Raw genomic sequence first — 14,983 nt, forward strand, 5'->3', positions numbered from 1 at the left:
GGATGTCATCTGGGGAACCAGATGGGCAGCACATATCCCTTCCCCTCACATGTACCTCTGCTTCATATACATTTCCCGTGAACACTGCAGTTTGCAGCCTAGCACCCAACGGGGATGTGCTGGGCAGTGCAGAATCACCACACTCAATTCCCCATCACTACATGTAACAACAGACTCCCCGAGTATCAGAGAGAGTCCCTCTGGTCCTTGCTCCAGCTCTAAGTCCGGCTCTTATCTTCTCCATCTTGCTCTTGCTACACAGGGACTGAGCCTAGCAGCCAGGCGAGACCCTAGTCACGTCCCCCCTGGAAACGGAGGCCAGGCGGAGCAGACTGACTTCGGAGAGTTCAGAAGGCCCCTGGCCTCTAGCCTCCCGTTGCTGAGGGCCTCACGGACCGACAACCACAACTGCAAGAGAAGTAGGACGCTGCGCAGGTACACAAAAGGCAGCTGGGCCAGCCGGCGGGAGCGACGCATGCGCGCCACTGGCGAGACCTGTCCATCACGGGCGAGGGGCGGGGCGAGGGCGCGGGCAGGCGGTGGGGCCAAGATGGCGGCGCGGGTGCGGGCGGGGGGCGGCGGGGGCCGGGGGGCGGCGGGACGCTGGCCCCGCCCCCTGCTGCTGCCAGTCTGCGCCGGGCGTCGGCAGCGGCGGAGCCCGCAACATGGCGGCGGCGGCGGCGGCGCTCAGCTTCGGGCCCGAGCGGGAGGCCGAGCCGGCCAAGGAGGCGCGCGTCGTGGGTTCCGAGCTCGTGGACACGTACACGGTGTGCTGTGGCGGGGGCACGGACGCGGGCACCCAGAGCCAGGGCCTAGCGCCTGGAACCAGGCGTCCCGAGTCGGGGGAGGGGGGCTCGAGGAGGGGCCTGGGTCGCCCATCCCGACCCGGGGGCCGGAAGGTTCTGCGGTGGCGACCAGGGAGCCCTGGAAGTGGGGCTTTGCAGGGGAAGGGGCCGGGTCGCAGAGGTCCCGGAGGAGGGCCTAGGGCGGGGCGCCCGGAGGGGGTGGGGGAGCAAGGCTGCGCGGTCGGGAAAGGGGACGTGTGTTGCAGGAATCAGAGGGTCAGGGAGGACCTGGGGAGGAAGGGAGGTGTAAAAGATGGAGTCCCTCTGGATCCCCCAGGCAAGGAGGGGTGCCAGCCTGAGAGGTCTTGACCGAGGGTCGAGGAGGAAGGGGACTCGAAAGGGGTGGCCTCGGATAGATGGAACCCAAGGAAAGGGCCGGGGATCCTCAGGTGGTGAAGGAGAGGGGGGCGGATCTTGATCTCTACCCCACCCCCACACACAAGCCCGTCGCAGTCCAGATCAGCCCTGCGAAGTGAGGAAGGGATGTGGGGAAATGGACCCCAGTCGTTGGGAAAAGAGAAGTTACCTTAGGGCTGACGTACAGGACCTGCAAACCTTAGGGGACTTCATGGCTTAGGGAAGAGGGACAGTGAGCTTCTCACGTATCCTTGTAGGCTACAAGGGAGGCCCGACAGAAAAGGACGGTAGTTATGGTGATGGTGTTAGAAGCACGCTTGAGTCTGGATAGGGTAGGATGCCAGGCCTGCCAGGTGAAAACTTGTTCGGGGGGGGGGGGGGGGGGCTCATAGAGCCTGTCTCCTTGTCCTTTGTTCCCAGGAGGGTGGGCAGTGGTAAGGGCCTTGGCCCTGCCTTGGCCTCACCCCATTGGCTCCCATCCTAATGCCGGATCCTGAGGGCTGTTCCTCTAGCCCTTCTCCCCCCTGTAAGGAAGGGGAACCGTCGCGGTGGAATTATGGCTGGTGGCTCCTGGAGCAACAGGCTGGTGCTGGAGAAATGGCTGCCTCTGGGGGCAGAGGAATCAGCCTAGTTGACTATTCCCACTCACCCTTCCCTGCTACACAGACGGGGGAGGGGGAGGAGCTAGGACCATGGGGTTTGCTCATCTAGTTAAGGGATGAGGTCACTCCACTGTGACTAGCTGCAGTCAGTAGAGGTTCATCTCCAAAAAGCTCTTCTGTTCCGGGCTTTGTCCTTCCTCTAAGTGACAGGGTGGTGATGGAAGCTGACCATCATCATTTGTCCCTGGGTGAGCTGCATTAGATGTTATTAGCATACCTGTCTTTTGTCAGGTGTTAGGCCTGCACAAATCATTTCATAATCATTACTTTACTTGATCCTTAAGCCTACCGGGTTTTAAAATGGAGGAATTGAGGCCCAGAGAGAATTTAGGCTCCTAGTCACTTACATAAGCTGCACATAAGCCACACCCAGGAAATGGGATACCCGGATTTTTGAACCCAGGTTTTCTTAACCACCAAACCCGCATTGTCTTCCGATAAGGCTGATTGGACCACTGCTGTAGGAGTGTGGTGGTGCCTCGACTCCTGGTTCAGCAGCAGAATTCAGAATCAGTCAGTGGGAAATGTTGTTTGAAGACGTATTCTAGGATGGAGTCAGGGTATCTGAAAAGATGTATAGCAGAGACACTGGTCCTGCTGAACAGGGTTCTGCTCTACCTCCCTTAGAAGGGGCAGCCTTGCCTACAACTCTGGTTGAGTTTTTAATTATGTGGAGGCAGGAGGTCAAACTCTAAGGAGGTGTGTTGAGCTAGTCACATTTCCATTCCTTCCTGATGACCAGAGCACAGCTTTACCCCAGACCTCACGGGGCTGTGGGGGAGGCTGAGGAAGGCTGGTCCACCACTGCTTAGTAGGGTCAGGTGCACAATGGATGTGGGAGGATGCCTGACTCTGGATTTTGGGGGAGTGGGGTCTGAATACTTTGCACCTATTGTGGGGGCAGGGTTCCCTTGCCTCAAGGATTCATTTTTCCCTTTAGGTTTATATCATACAGGTTACTGATGGCAACCACGAGTGGACAGTCAAGCATCGTTATAGTGACTTTCATGACCTACACGAAAAGGTAATCTGAGGAGTTGGGAACCTGTATCTCAGGGTTTAGGGGCTTGAGGACCAAGTCTCCATTGTGCCACACATTAATTTTAGGGCAAAACCGCCTCCACATCTATTTTTTGCTAATTTCTTAAAAATTTATTTTTGGCTGGCCATAGTGGTGCTCACCTTTAATCCTAGCACATGGGAGGCAGAGGCAGGTAGATTTCTGTGAGTTTGAGGCCAGCCTGAGCTACAGAGTGAGTTCCAAGACAGCCAGGGTTGTTAAATAGAGAAACCCTGTCTTTAAATATATATAAATTTTATGTATTTATTTTAGGTGGGAGGGAGATGCACACATGTCACATATATAGAGGTCAGAGGACAGTTTGAGAGAGCTGATTCTCCTTCTACCACATAGGCCCCAAGGATTGAACTCAGATCATCAGATTCAGCAGCAAATGCCTTTGCCAGATGAACCATCTCATGGGCTTTGTAGTTGACTTTAGTAGACAGCTCCTTAATGCATTTCACAAAAGAACTGGTTGGTTGGTCCTAGGAGTTCAACCCTAGTATGAGACCTTCTAGAGTAGTATATTTAAATTTTGAGTTTAAAATTGCCATATTCTTGAGGCGAGCACAATTTTGAACTTGGTCCACAAAATATATTTTTACTCTTTAATAATAGATTGAGATTATATTTTTTCCCTTGCTTTTAGAAAGAGCTGCATTTCTGTGGGATGTTTACAGTGAGTGTCTTAAAATATAGCATGGACTCCTTTAGTTTTCAAACTACAGGGGGTCTTAAGCACTACTTTTCTCAATGTCCCCAAGACTGACGATGGAATTTCTCACTTGGAATTATATTAGTATTTCCAGTACTACTTGGATTGGAAGAGGCCAGATCCCAGGTGCATTAGTTGGAGCGCCAGTCCTGGTACTGCTACCAAGAATGGCTGTAGAAGATATGATCATTGCCAGCCTGGATCTTACAGAGATACAGAGCTTCTTGGTCTATGGTTGATGTGCTTGTGTTTTCTTACAGCTTGTTGCAGAGAGAAAAATTGACAAATCTCTACTTCCACCCAAAAAGATAATCGGAAAGAACTCAAGAAGCTTGGTAGAGAAAAGGGAGAAGGACCTGGAGGTATACCTCCAGACTCTCCTGGGCACCTTCCCTGATGTGGCTCCCAGAGCTTTGGCCCACTTCTTGCATTTCCACTTCTATGTAAGTTCCCTTTGAGGTTCTCAACTTTGCCTACCCACCCACAGCCACCAAAGTTTAAGGCACAGACCTCAGCTTTGAGGAGAAGCAGACTGGACCCTGACTCTGAGGATAGAGGATGGAAGAGTGTGGTCAGGTAGAGCACATCATGTTTGTTGGTGGGTTTATGTTAAGTCAGACTGGCCACATATTTTCTTCTACTCCAAGGCATTTTGTTTTGCAAAAATCTCTCTTGATTTTGAAGGTAGATTTCCCTCCTAATGGGTGAGGATGGACTAGAAAGAAGGAATACCTGGGTAGACATACTGTTGCTGTGATGCCTCAGCACTGAGAGAATTCGTCATTCTTCCATTTTAAGATTCTTTTATTTTTAGTGTTGTGCATTTCTGTGGGGTGTGTACATGTCAGTGTAAACACCATGTAAATCAGAGAGGATGCTTTGTCCCTTGGGGCTCGAGTTGCAGGAGGTTGTGAGTCACCCAGGGAACTGAATTGGGTAACTGTAAGTGCAGTTTGCTCTTTTAACTGCTGAGCCGTCTCTCCAGCCTGGAATTAGTCATTCTTATCAGTGAATTGCCACCATGGGGCTCGTGGTAGACACCCCGCTCCAGTGTACCGAAGCTGCGTCATAGGGCAGCTCTGCTCTCCCTTCTGGGGAGAGACTGATGTGCTGCTGGTCACACAATCAATCCTGCTGAGCAGAGGAGTCACCAGTTTGTGGCCGCACAGAGCTCTATAGCAAGACTATGTCTCAAAACCAATAAAAAGTAAACAATAATGAAGTGAGCAGACCTTAAGAAGGGTAGTTCAGCAGTGAGAAGCCAAAACATCAAAAGCCACTTGCAGTCTACTTCTGAGAATTTATTCTATAAGACAGCCGTGAAAGGATATGTGAACATAGGGAGTCACTTAAAGCTTGGAGCAAGATACTGACGACAGTACAGAGAATGGTGGGAAGAAGTTTCTTTAAAGGAAAAAAAAATCAAGCCAAGCCAGGAGGTATGATGGCACGCATCTGCATTCCAGCACTTCCTAGACTGTAGTTCAAAGCCAGCCTAGGCTGTGTGTGCATCAAGACTTGTTTTGAAAATCCAAACAAGGCTGGACATGGTGGCACATGCCTTTTATCCCAGCAGGTAGGAGCAGGCAAATCTCTGAAATTTGAAATTTGCCAGGGCTACATAATGAGACTCCTATCTCCAAACAAACAAACAAAACAACAAAAAAGTGGTCATCCATGCATTTGGACATTATATTTCTGGTATAGCTGTGGACTTACTGTCATGGGAAAATAAATATGTAAGAGGAACAAGTCCTTGCCATTCACACTCACACCTTTAATCCCCACACTTGAGAGGCAGCAGCAGGTGGATCTTTGTGAGTTCAAGGCCAGCCTGGTCTACAGAGCAAGCTTTAAGCCAGCCAAGGCTACATAGTGAGGCTCTGTCTCAAACCCCCTCCCTAAAGAAAAAGCCCCACAAAGAAACAGATCATAAAACAGTGTGTAGACTAGGATTCTAGTTTTACAAGAAAAAGGGTCACATTGATGTAGTTGTCAATGAAGAACTGTGGAACCGTTTTCTTTGAGAGGTTTTCTTTGAGGGTTTTCTGATAACATATATCTAATATTTAATTATTTTTCCCTTAAGTGATTAAGATGGCCTTGGCTTCTTTAAAATAAATCTTTCTTGAAATTGCAGTGTAAAGACTCCTGAATCTTTTTTGAAGTACTAAATAGAGCCTGGAGATTTGGAATTTGGTGATATGGCTAGCCTCCTGCCACTAAGCTGGAAGGGACCATACACGTTAGACTGTCTGTATACCATCTCCTGTTGTGAATGTCTCTTTACATTTTCTTGCATAAGAAAAAATTCTCATTGCCTATGTGAATCTGTCAAATAAACATCACAAACCTTCCATTTTTCACTGAAGAATGAAACCTGATAAACGTCTCTTTGAAAATATGCTTTGTTGTTAAGGCTGTCTTTCGGGAGGTTTTCCTGCTGCTGCAGGCTTGCACAACTCGGAGCAGGAAAGGCCTAAAATGCTCTTTTTAATTAGTTAATTTTTTAAAAAACTGTTTGCCGTGGGTGTCAGGTTCCCTGGAACTGAAATTACAGTTGTGAGCTGTCATGTGGGTGCGGGGAATTGAACCCAGGTCCTACCAAAGAGCAGTTGGTGCTCTTAACTGCTGAGCCATCTCCAGCCCCAGGAATGCTCTTTTTAGTTAGACTTTCCTGCAATAGTTCTAGGACCAGCCTAACTCTGTGATTCTGGCTTGAAGCATGGCCTTGGAGCTATTCAGACATATTTGACATTATTGATATCAAATATATACAAAGGTTATATAAATCTGAGGATTTGAAAAGAAATTAACCTGTTGTTAGATTAAGATGGGTTTCTCAGCCTTGGCACTGCTGTCTTTCTGAATTATGAGGGACACTGCTTAACAGCATCCCTGGCCTCGATCCACATCTATAACACTTTCCTTCCCAGCCCATCCACTAAAATTCTGTTCTCTAAAGGAGACAATGCCCATCTCCTGGTGGGAGGGGCCAGAATCACCCAGCTGAAAATCACTGGGCTAGCTCCTCCTTTAAATTTACCTTTGAACACAGTCTAAGAGCACCATCAGCTTTTTCTGCAGGTGGGGGCTCTCAAGGGAATCTGTCTTAGCCAGTATCTGCCTGGGGGTTGTTCCAGAGATGTCTGTCTCTTGTGTGCTGGCATTGGATGAGGTGGATAGACCCAGGGAATCCTAGGCTATGGTGTGGACTACTTACATTTTATTTTGTTAAGATAGGCTTTCACTATATAGATGTAGTTAGCATAAGATTTGTCCCATAGCCCAGGGTGGCCTTGAACTTGCAGTGATCATCCTGCCTCTCCCTCCTGAGTACTGCAATTACAGTAGATGCCAACATACCTGACTTCGTTATGGTTGTTGCTGTTGTTTTCTTTTTGTTTAGGGAGAAATGCTTTTAGGTTGAGATACAATTCACATACTGTAAAATTCACTGTGAGTATACAATTTAGTAGTTTTTAGTAGATCCACAAAGTTGTGAGGTGATGAACACTGCTGTCTTAATTCCAGAACACTTCATCGCCCACAACACAGGCCTCTATTTAGTACAGTAACTGCCTGTCCCTTCCTTTCCCCAGCCCTGGGTACTCACTGCCTCTGTGAATTTGCTTGTCCTCAGGGTTTTTGTATAGTGTTTCATATAATATATAGCAACTTAATTCATTCCCAGGGTCCATTCATGTTGTAGCATTAATCATTTAGTCCTTTTATGACTAACATATTCTTTGGATATACATTCAGAAATCTCTTTTTAATCTGATTTTGCATCCCATGGTTTCTGTCCTACTGGCAGCCATGGTTTGAAAATGTTACATGGAGGGCTGAAGAGATGGCTCAGAGGTTAAGAGCACTGACTGCTCTTCCAGAGGTCCTGAGTTCAATTCCCAGCAACCACATGGTGGCTCACTACCATCTGTAATGAGATCTGGTGCCCTCTTCTGGCCTGTAGTCATACATGCTGTATACATAATAAATAAATAAATCTTTAAAAAAAAAAAAAAAGAAAGAAAAGAAAATGTTACATGGAGAACTCCAGAAGTAAACAGTTCATGAGTTTTAAATGCACCATTCTGAGTAGTGTGATGAACTCTTTCACAGGATTCAGCTCTTTGTCTGGTGTATCCACATTATACACACGGTCACTTAATAGACCACTTAGTAGCCACCTCAGTTATTAAGTGTTACAATGTCACAGTGCTGTGTCCAGGTAACTGATTTTATGTGGTTCTAGCCCAGAACACCTGAGTCACAATGATGGCAATTCAGATATGCCAAAATATAACCATGAAGTGCTTCCTGTAAGTGGAAAGGTAAAAGTAGAAGATGCTTTAAGAGACCACATTACATAATTTTTACTATAACATTACTTTAATAATTTTATTTTAGAGTATTAGCATTTGGTTCTGCCTTACTTTAGATTAGACTTTATCATGAGTATGTGTTTGTAGGAAAGGACAGAGTATATATGAACTGTATAGTCTTGGGCATCTGTGGGTTTTAGAGTGTGCCCTCCATGGCTAAGGGAGAACTGTCATACCATATTGTGTTTATCCAGTCATTATCCCCTTACCTGAGAAAGTGAATACATTGCGAGGGCCCCAATAGACAGCTAAAACCAAGGCTAACACTGAGCCCTACCTGACAGATGCACTGTTTTTTCTGTCCTAAGTTCTGTGTATCTAACCATAACTTTTTCAGTTTGAAGTATTGCAGCAAATGTAGCAGGAATTTCTTCTTCACAATTTCCTGGATAGAAGATTCATTTTTACTGTAGATCTTAACTAATTTATTTTCCTACCAAACTAGAGACTTTATCTTTCTCTTATGGAGCCACTTTAAGACTTGTCTTGGGCATATCCAAATTCCCGCATCTCTACTCCTGCATGTTCAGACTATTCTAAATTCAAGTAAGCGTTCCTTAAACGCATGCATCTCAAAACTGTGGTAGCCAAGATGGCTGCCAGTGACTGGCAGACTGCTGAGTGCTGAGTATATTTTATAGATACGCTGGACAGAAGGTACAGGGTGTTACAGGAGGTACAGGGTGGGACAGCTGGAGAGTTCATGGTACTCAGAATGCTGAGCAATTTAAAACTTGTGAATCCTTTTTTCTGTTTTTTTTCCATTTCCTAATTCCGGGCTGTTGGTGATCACGAATGGCCACAGAAAATGAAATTGGGTGAAGGGAATTGGGGGGGGCTGCTGCATAAGGTTTTGTACAAACGTGTTTCCTGCCTGTGGGGTAGACCCAGAAGAGGAAGGTCAGTCACATCGTAACGACTTTTTGAGGAACCACCAGGTTATCTTCCCTTCTTAGTCACAGTGTGCAGGCTGCATCTCCCCACACCCTAACCTGCACTTGTGCTTGTCTGTTTTATCCTGGACGTCAGAATGGGTGTGAAGTAGCTCCATTGTGGTTTTGGCTGGCAGTTGTACCATGATTAATGATGCTGAGATTTTTTTTTTTAATATACCTGTAGGGCATTTATATCTTGGGAAAAATGGATTTAAATCCCTTGTCCTTGTAACATTAGGTTTTCTTTTTATAATTTATTTTTATTTTACATGCATTGATGTTTTGCCTGCATGCATGTCTGTGTGAGGTTAGAAACCCTGGAACTGGCTTTGGAACAGGTTAGAGCTGCCACATGGGTGCTGGGAATTGAATCAGGTCCTGTGGAAGAGCAGCCAGTGTTCATAACAACTGAGAATCTCTCCATCCTCTCCTCCCCCCCCCCCCCCCCCCCCCGTCTCCCTCTCTCCCCCTCCCTCCCTCCCTCCCTTCCTTTCTTACTTTCTTGTTTTTTTGTTTTTCTTTTCTTTTCTTTTTGTTGAGTTGTAAGAGTTCTTTATATATTCTGGATACTTGACCCTTTTCAGAAGTGTGATATGCAAATAACTTACCATGTTCCATGAAGGTTTTTTGTTTTGTTTTTAACCCTGTGTTTGTTTGTTCGTTCGTCTTTCTTTCTTTCTTTTTTTTTTTTTTTTTTTTTTTGCTGCAGATCAAATTTAGGGCCTTTTACATACTGAACATGGACTACCATCGAGCTGTACCCACAGCTTTCCACTTTATTTTGTTGTTATTGTTGTTCTTAAGATATGGTCTTGCCGGGTGGTGGTGGCGCACGCCTTTAATCCTAGCACTCGGGAGGCAGAGGCAGGCCTCTGTGAGTTCGAGGCCAGCCTGGACTACCAAGTGAGTTCCAGGAAAGGCTCAAAGCTACACAGAGAAACCCTGTCTGGAAAAACCAAAAAAAGAAAAAAAAAAAAAAAAGATATGGTCTTTATATAGCCAATGCTGGCTTAGAACCATATAGAACAAGCTGGCCTCAAACTCACCATCCTCCTGCCTCAGCCTCCTGAGTACTGTGATTATAGGCGTGTACCACCACATCTGGCTTCCTTTACTTGAAAATATCCTTTAAAAAATATTTATTTTTATTTTATGTTTATGGGTGTTTTGCCTGCATGTATGTGTGTGCACCACGTATGAGCAGTGCCTGTGGAGGCCAGAAGACGGGAGTCGGATCCCCTGGCACTGGCATTATTGACAGTTGTTAGCTACCTGGGTGCTGGGAATTAAACCCTGGTCCTCTGCAAGAGCATCAAGTTCTCTTAACCACTGAGTCCTTGATAGTATTCTTTGAAACATACATGTTTTAGATTTTGACAAAGTTCATCTTTGTATATTATGGTCACTTGTATTTTTGGTGCCATATCTGAGAAACGGTTGACTAATTGGTATCACAAAAGTTTTATGATTATATTTTCTCTTACGAGTTTTGTTTTTCCGTTTAGGACTTTGATCCTAAATGAATTTTGAATTCATTTTTTGTATATGGTATAAAGTAGGGTTCTAGTTCGATTCTTTCATAGTTTGGATTTTAATGACAAGGAAAAAGCATCATTTCTCTCCCCAGCCAACTCAGCACTGGGAATTCAAGGGGTGAGGCAGCCTTCGTTCCCTGCTCCACTGGATAGCTGCGTTCCTAGCTTCCTAGACTTACGTGATGAGCCCATCCCAGAATGTCTAGAGAAGTCTTCAGGCTCAGTGGAATGCAGCCCCATGGATTATCATAACCATAATCCTGAGGTAGGACACCTCACAGTGGACTTGGAAATAGCCAAGTCTGTCTCCCAGACCTGCTCGGTTCAACCAGTTAATTCCAAGTCCGTCATTTAACTTTTCTGTGCCCTGTTCTGTTTTGTGAGCTGGGAGGTGATAATCGGGGACCTTTTGAAGCCTGCATGAAATTGTACAGTGAATATCTGAGGCTTAAAAGGAGTGGGTCAGGGCTCACCACATGTCACCACACTAGGCTGTTCTTTCTGGGAAGGAAAGCGACTCTACTTTTCAAAGGTAATGTTTATGTCATTTCCTTATTTTAAAGCCATTTGGCTATAACAAAAAAAATTTTTTTTTAATTTGAAATGAAAGTGTTAAACTATCTTAGTGTTGGTTTTAGATCCGTTTTATTTTTATAGTTTGTTTTAGTTGCACAGGGCTGAGGTTGTGAATGATAACAAGCCTGCCTGGTGTGTTTGTTTTTCAACCTCTAGTCTTGAAGCTCTTTAAAGTTTATATGTGAATACCTCAGTGGGGAATTTTTGCTTATAGTTGAATCACATATATGCTTGACTTCTACTAGCACAAAATAAAAGCTAGACAAGGCCCCTCAGCCGGTAATGTGTGTATCCAGATCACACCTGGGTGATGGTCTTGGCATATAATTAATGCCTGGTTAACGCCCACTGACAGGCACACCTCTTTAGCACCAGCCAAAGAGAGGTATTAGGGACTGGCGAGGGGTTTCTAATTGAGCATCGGCATTGTATATTTGGGGGTACACTGATAGCTGGGCTCTGTGACTAGGCAGGCTAAAATATAAATAGCCTAAGTAGTCCATGTGGCATTGATGTGAAGCCCAAAGAGGAGATATAACTAAGGTAGACTGCTTATCTAGAATGGGACAGGTTCTGGGTTCCTTCCCAGCACAACAGAATTTAAAAAGGAGAGAGTGCGTACGTATCTTTTTCCCAGGAGTGTACACCAACACATGATCCTAGTCAGCAGTAGCATGACTAAGTCGTAGCACATCTAGTGTGGAATGGTATTTTACAGTTGTGTCAGCCCAAAGCACTTCAGGTCCCTCAGCACAAATATAATATGGCATATGGAGAGCTACCAGTCCCCACATTTCCCCTACCTGGGAGGTAGGAGCTGGGCTCAGGGGCCGCTGAGCCCCTGCCCTGTTTCTTCCTGGCCCAGAGGGAGGCCTGGTGCTGCACGTCTTTGCCCACAGGTGCAGCTTGACCAGGGACACTAGTGTTCTAGGTTTGCAGCTGGGAAACTGCTCTGTTCCTCTGGTTCAGGCTCTCTCCTAAGGTGAAGGTCAGCCTGAGGAAGCCAAGGAGGAAGGCCAGCCGTGTGCTCTTCCTGTGCCCAGAGTGGAGAGCAATTGTTACAGTTTGCTTTTGAGCTTCCTCAGGAGTTAAAGCACTGCTCTTGGCCCGATAGCAGCTTTCTCTGTGTCTTCTGGAGAGCACAGCTCTGCCCGTCAGCAGGGCTTTCATCTAGCATGACTCTTCCTCTTTGTTCTGTCTGAATCAATCCCAGCTGTCCGAAGACATGCGCCCTGGAAGGTGAGGACTGCCTGGTGCTGCTGACAGGAGGCCCTTTCCCTCCAGAGCCTCTCACAGGCCCTGGTGCCCACACGGTGTCCGAGAGGCCTGCGGGGTTGAAGGAAGTGGACGGCAGCCTCGGGGACCTTAGCACTAGGCCTTCTGGCTAGAGGAGGGAGGGGCGTGGTTCTCCAAAGTGCCTGGGAGACTTGTTTGCAGGCCGTTCCAAGCTGTTCCTTCCCTTCAGAGCCTCACAGCTGCCAGGGGAAACTAATGGGGTTTAGGAGGGTGTAAGAGACTGAAGTTGAGTGTCAGAGAACTCGTAGCCTGTGCTGACTGGATCCCTGTTCCTCTGTGGGCCTTTGACATTTTGACTGTGCCTGGGCTCTCTAACGCTGAGGTGTAATGGCTTATCTCCTCTCTTTGGCTCTTTGTACACTGAGGGATGAGGTGGGAGAGGAACAGTTCTTACGTATAAAAGCAAACTATATAAACACAACTTCTAAAGATCATAGGGTCAAGAGAAAACTGGGATAATATTCTTTTGTTTGTTTGTTTTGTTTTGTTTTTTGAGACAGGGTTTCTCTGTGTAGCTTTGCGCCTGTCCTGGATCTTGCTCTGTAGACCAGGTTGGCCTCGAACTCACAGAGATCCGCCTGACTCTGCCTCCCGAGTGCTGGTATTAAAGAGAGGCATGTGCCATCGCCCAGTGGGATAATATTCTTAACATTCCTGGAGTCAAAGAAGAGATTTCACAGTCACGAAGGAAAAGAATTATAAGTTAAACAGAAAAATGAAAAACCTCACTATGTTAAGAAAACCACTTTGAACAAAAGAAAAAAGTATATGCATGCTGGGAGGAAATGCTTACTGCATATTCACAACTATTAAAATTGCTGTCATGAGCTGGGTGAAGGGCTCATATCTATCCCAGCTATTTGGGAGGTTGAGGCAGAAGGATTCTGCCCAACTAACTTAAGGATTATATTCCAAAATAAAACACAAAAAGGCTGGTTGCTATAGTTCAGTGATAGAGGCCCCAGATTCAGTTCCTCGTATTTGAGGGGGGGTTGTAGCTATGATGTATAAAAGATGATAAAGAAGAGACAAACAGCTGACGAGAAAAACAGGAAAAGGACACCCTGTCCCCTACAGCCTGGTGCTTTTTAAGTCCCATAAATACGTAAATTGCGTGTCCTAGTGGCAGAGTGTTCCGTGAGTTTCAAGGGTTGTTTGCCGCCTCCATCTGGACTTGTTTACAAAAAGACGTGTGGACTGCTCTCAGTCCAATTTAATCTTACCTCTGGGAGGTGGGGCTAAAGGTTTTGGTGGGGGTCTCCAAACCACATGATTGTTTCATTTTGTTTTTTTAGATTTTTAGAATTTTATGTGTCTTGAGTGTTTTGCTAACTTGAATGAATGTGTACCCTGCCTGTGCCTGGTACCTGAGGAGGTTAAATTCCCTGAAACTGGAGTGACCAATGGTTGTAAGCCACCATGTGAGTCTAAACCTAAGTCCCCTGGAAGAGTCACAGTGTTCTTAATAACTGAGCCATCTCTCTGGGCCCCCATGATTGTTTTGAGTGCAGAGGCAACTGGTTATGTTCAGAGAGGCCCAAGATAAGTGCTTGAGTGTAGCTGTTGGTTTATAGCCACATAAAACCGGAGTGTGTCTAAAGCTCTCCCTGTGTAGCATGGCGCAAGGTAACAGCTTCCTCCTCTAGTGTGGTGAGAGAAGGCAGTGAGCCAGGACCTATGGCGCACTCGGGCACTGTCTGGTTGACTTCAAGCCAGCACGTTAGCTGTTCCTGTGAGGGAGGACTGGTTCTTGCCATGCCTCTTTGTGTCATTTGAAAACCCTTGCTGTGTCTGTCTGGTGACCCTGGGGCTTTGTGGTACAGCTGTGACTCTGGAAGAAATGAGCACAGGAAAAAGACAAGTGTCCACTCTTTGTTTTTTCCGTTTTGGTTTTTCAAGATAAGGTTTCTCTGTATAACAGCCCTGGCTGTCCTGGAACTTGATTTGTAGCCCAGGCTGGCCTCAAACTCACAGAGATCCGCCTGCCTCTGCCTCCCAAGTGCTGGGATTAAAGGTGTGCGCCACCACCACTGGCTTAGTGTCCACTCTTTAAGAAACATTTGACATGAGACAAGGTGGAAACAGCCATCCCCAGGGAAAGTTGGTATTGCAGAGTCATGTACTCTACGGAGTAATCAGGGCCTCTTTTCCAAAAGAAATGGGATTTCTTCTCTGCCACACCCACTCCTGGGAGTTCCAGAGTCACTTTAGGGAGCTGCTGGCTCCGGGCCGTGGTACACTCAGCCCGTGCCTGTGCAGACCTAGAGTTGCTTTTGAGGAAACCGTTCAGATGTCCATCTATCTGGAAACACTTAGTTACCTTTCTAAGCTCCTTGCTTCATTCTGGGTTGTCTTCCTGCTTTAGTTGCTCATCATCTGGAAGCCGTGTCCTGCTTGCTGCCTGCAGGCCATGTGGTCTTAAGGTGGCCGTGGGTGCAACCCACACAAAACAGTGATTGTTTGTTACTTGACTGTGCAGTTCTCAAGCAGGGATTCTGTAGGTGACGGTCTTATTGCAGTGTCAAAAGACCGGACACCCCTGAGATCTAGAGGTGGCCCTGAGGAGCAAAGTGAGAACAGAGCAGGGACAGTTCCAGGGATGGACAGACGGACT

At 46.6% G+C, this 14,983-nt stretch overlaps 1 protein-coding gene across 2 annotated transcripts in view; it reads left to right on the forward strand.

The window, feature by feature from the left end:
• Nucleotides 1–507: 507 nt before the first annotated feature.
• Nucleotides 508–14,983, forward strand: part of Nisch (nischarin) — a 36,797-nt gene continuing 22,321 nt past the window's right edge. For both annotated transcript variants that reach the window (XM_028891302.1, XM_028891303.2), the window contains exons 1-3: nucleotides 508–767; nucleotides 2,805–2,888; nucleotides 3,903–4,085. In XM_028891302.1, coding sequence (XP_028747135.1) covers nucleotides 666–767; nucleotides 2,805–2,888; nucleotides 3,903–4,085 — 369 coding nt within the window. In that variant the 5' untranslated portion in view covers nucleotides 508–665. The remainder of the gene's footprint in view (nucleotides 768–2,804; nucleotides 2,889–3,902; nucleotides 4,086–14,983) is intronic.

This window comes from Peromyscus leucopus, chromosome 9 (assembly GCF_004664715.2).
Source record: "Peromyscus leucopus breed LL Stock chromosome 9, UCI_PerLeu_2.1, whole genome shotgun sequence".
Classification (NCBI taxonomy): Eukaryota; Metazoa; Chordata; class Mammalia; order Rodentia; family Cricetidae; genus Peromyscus; species Peromyscus leucopus.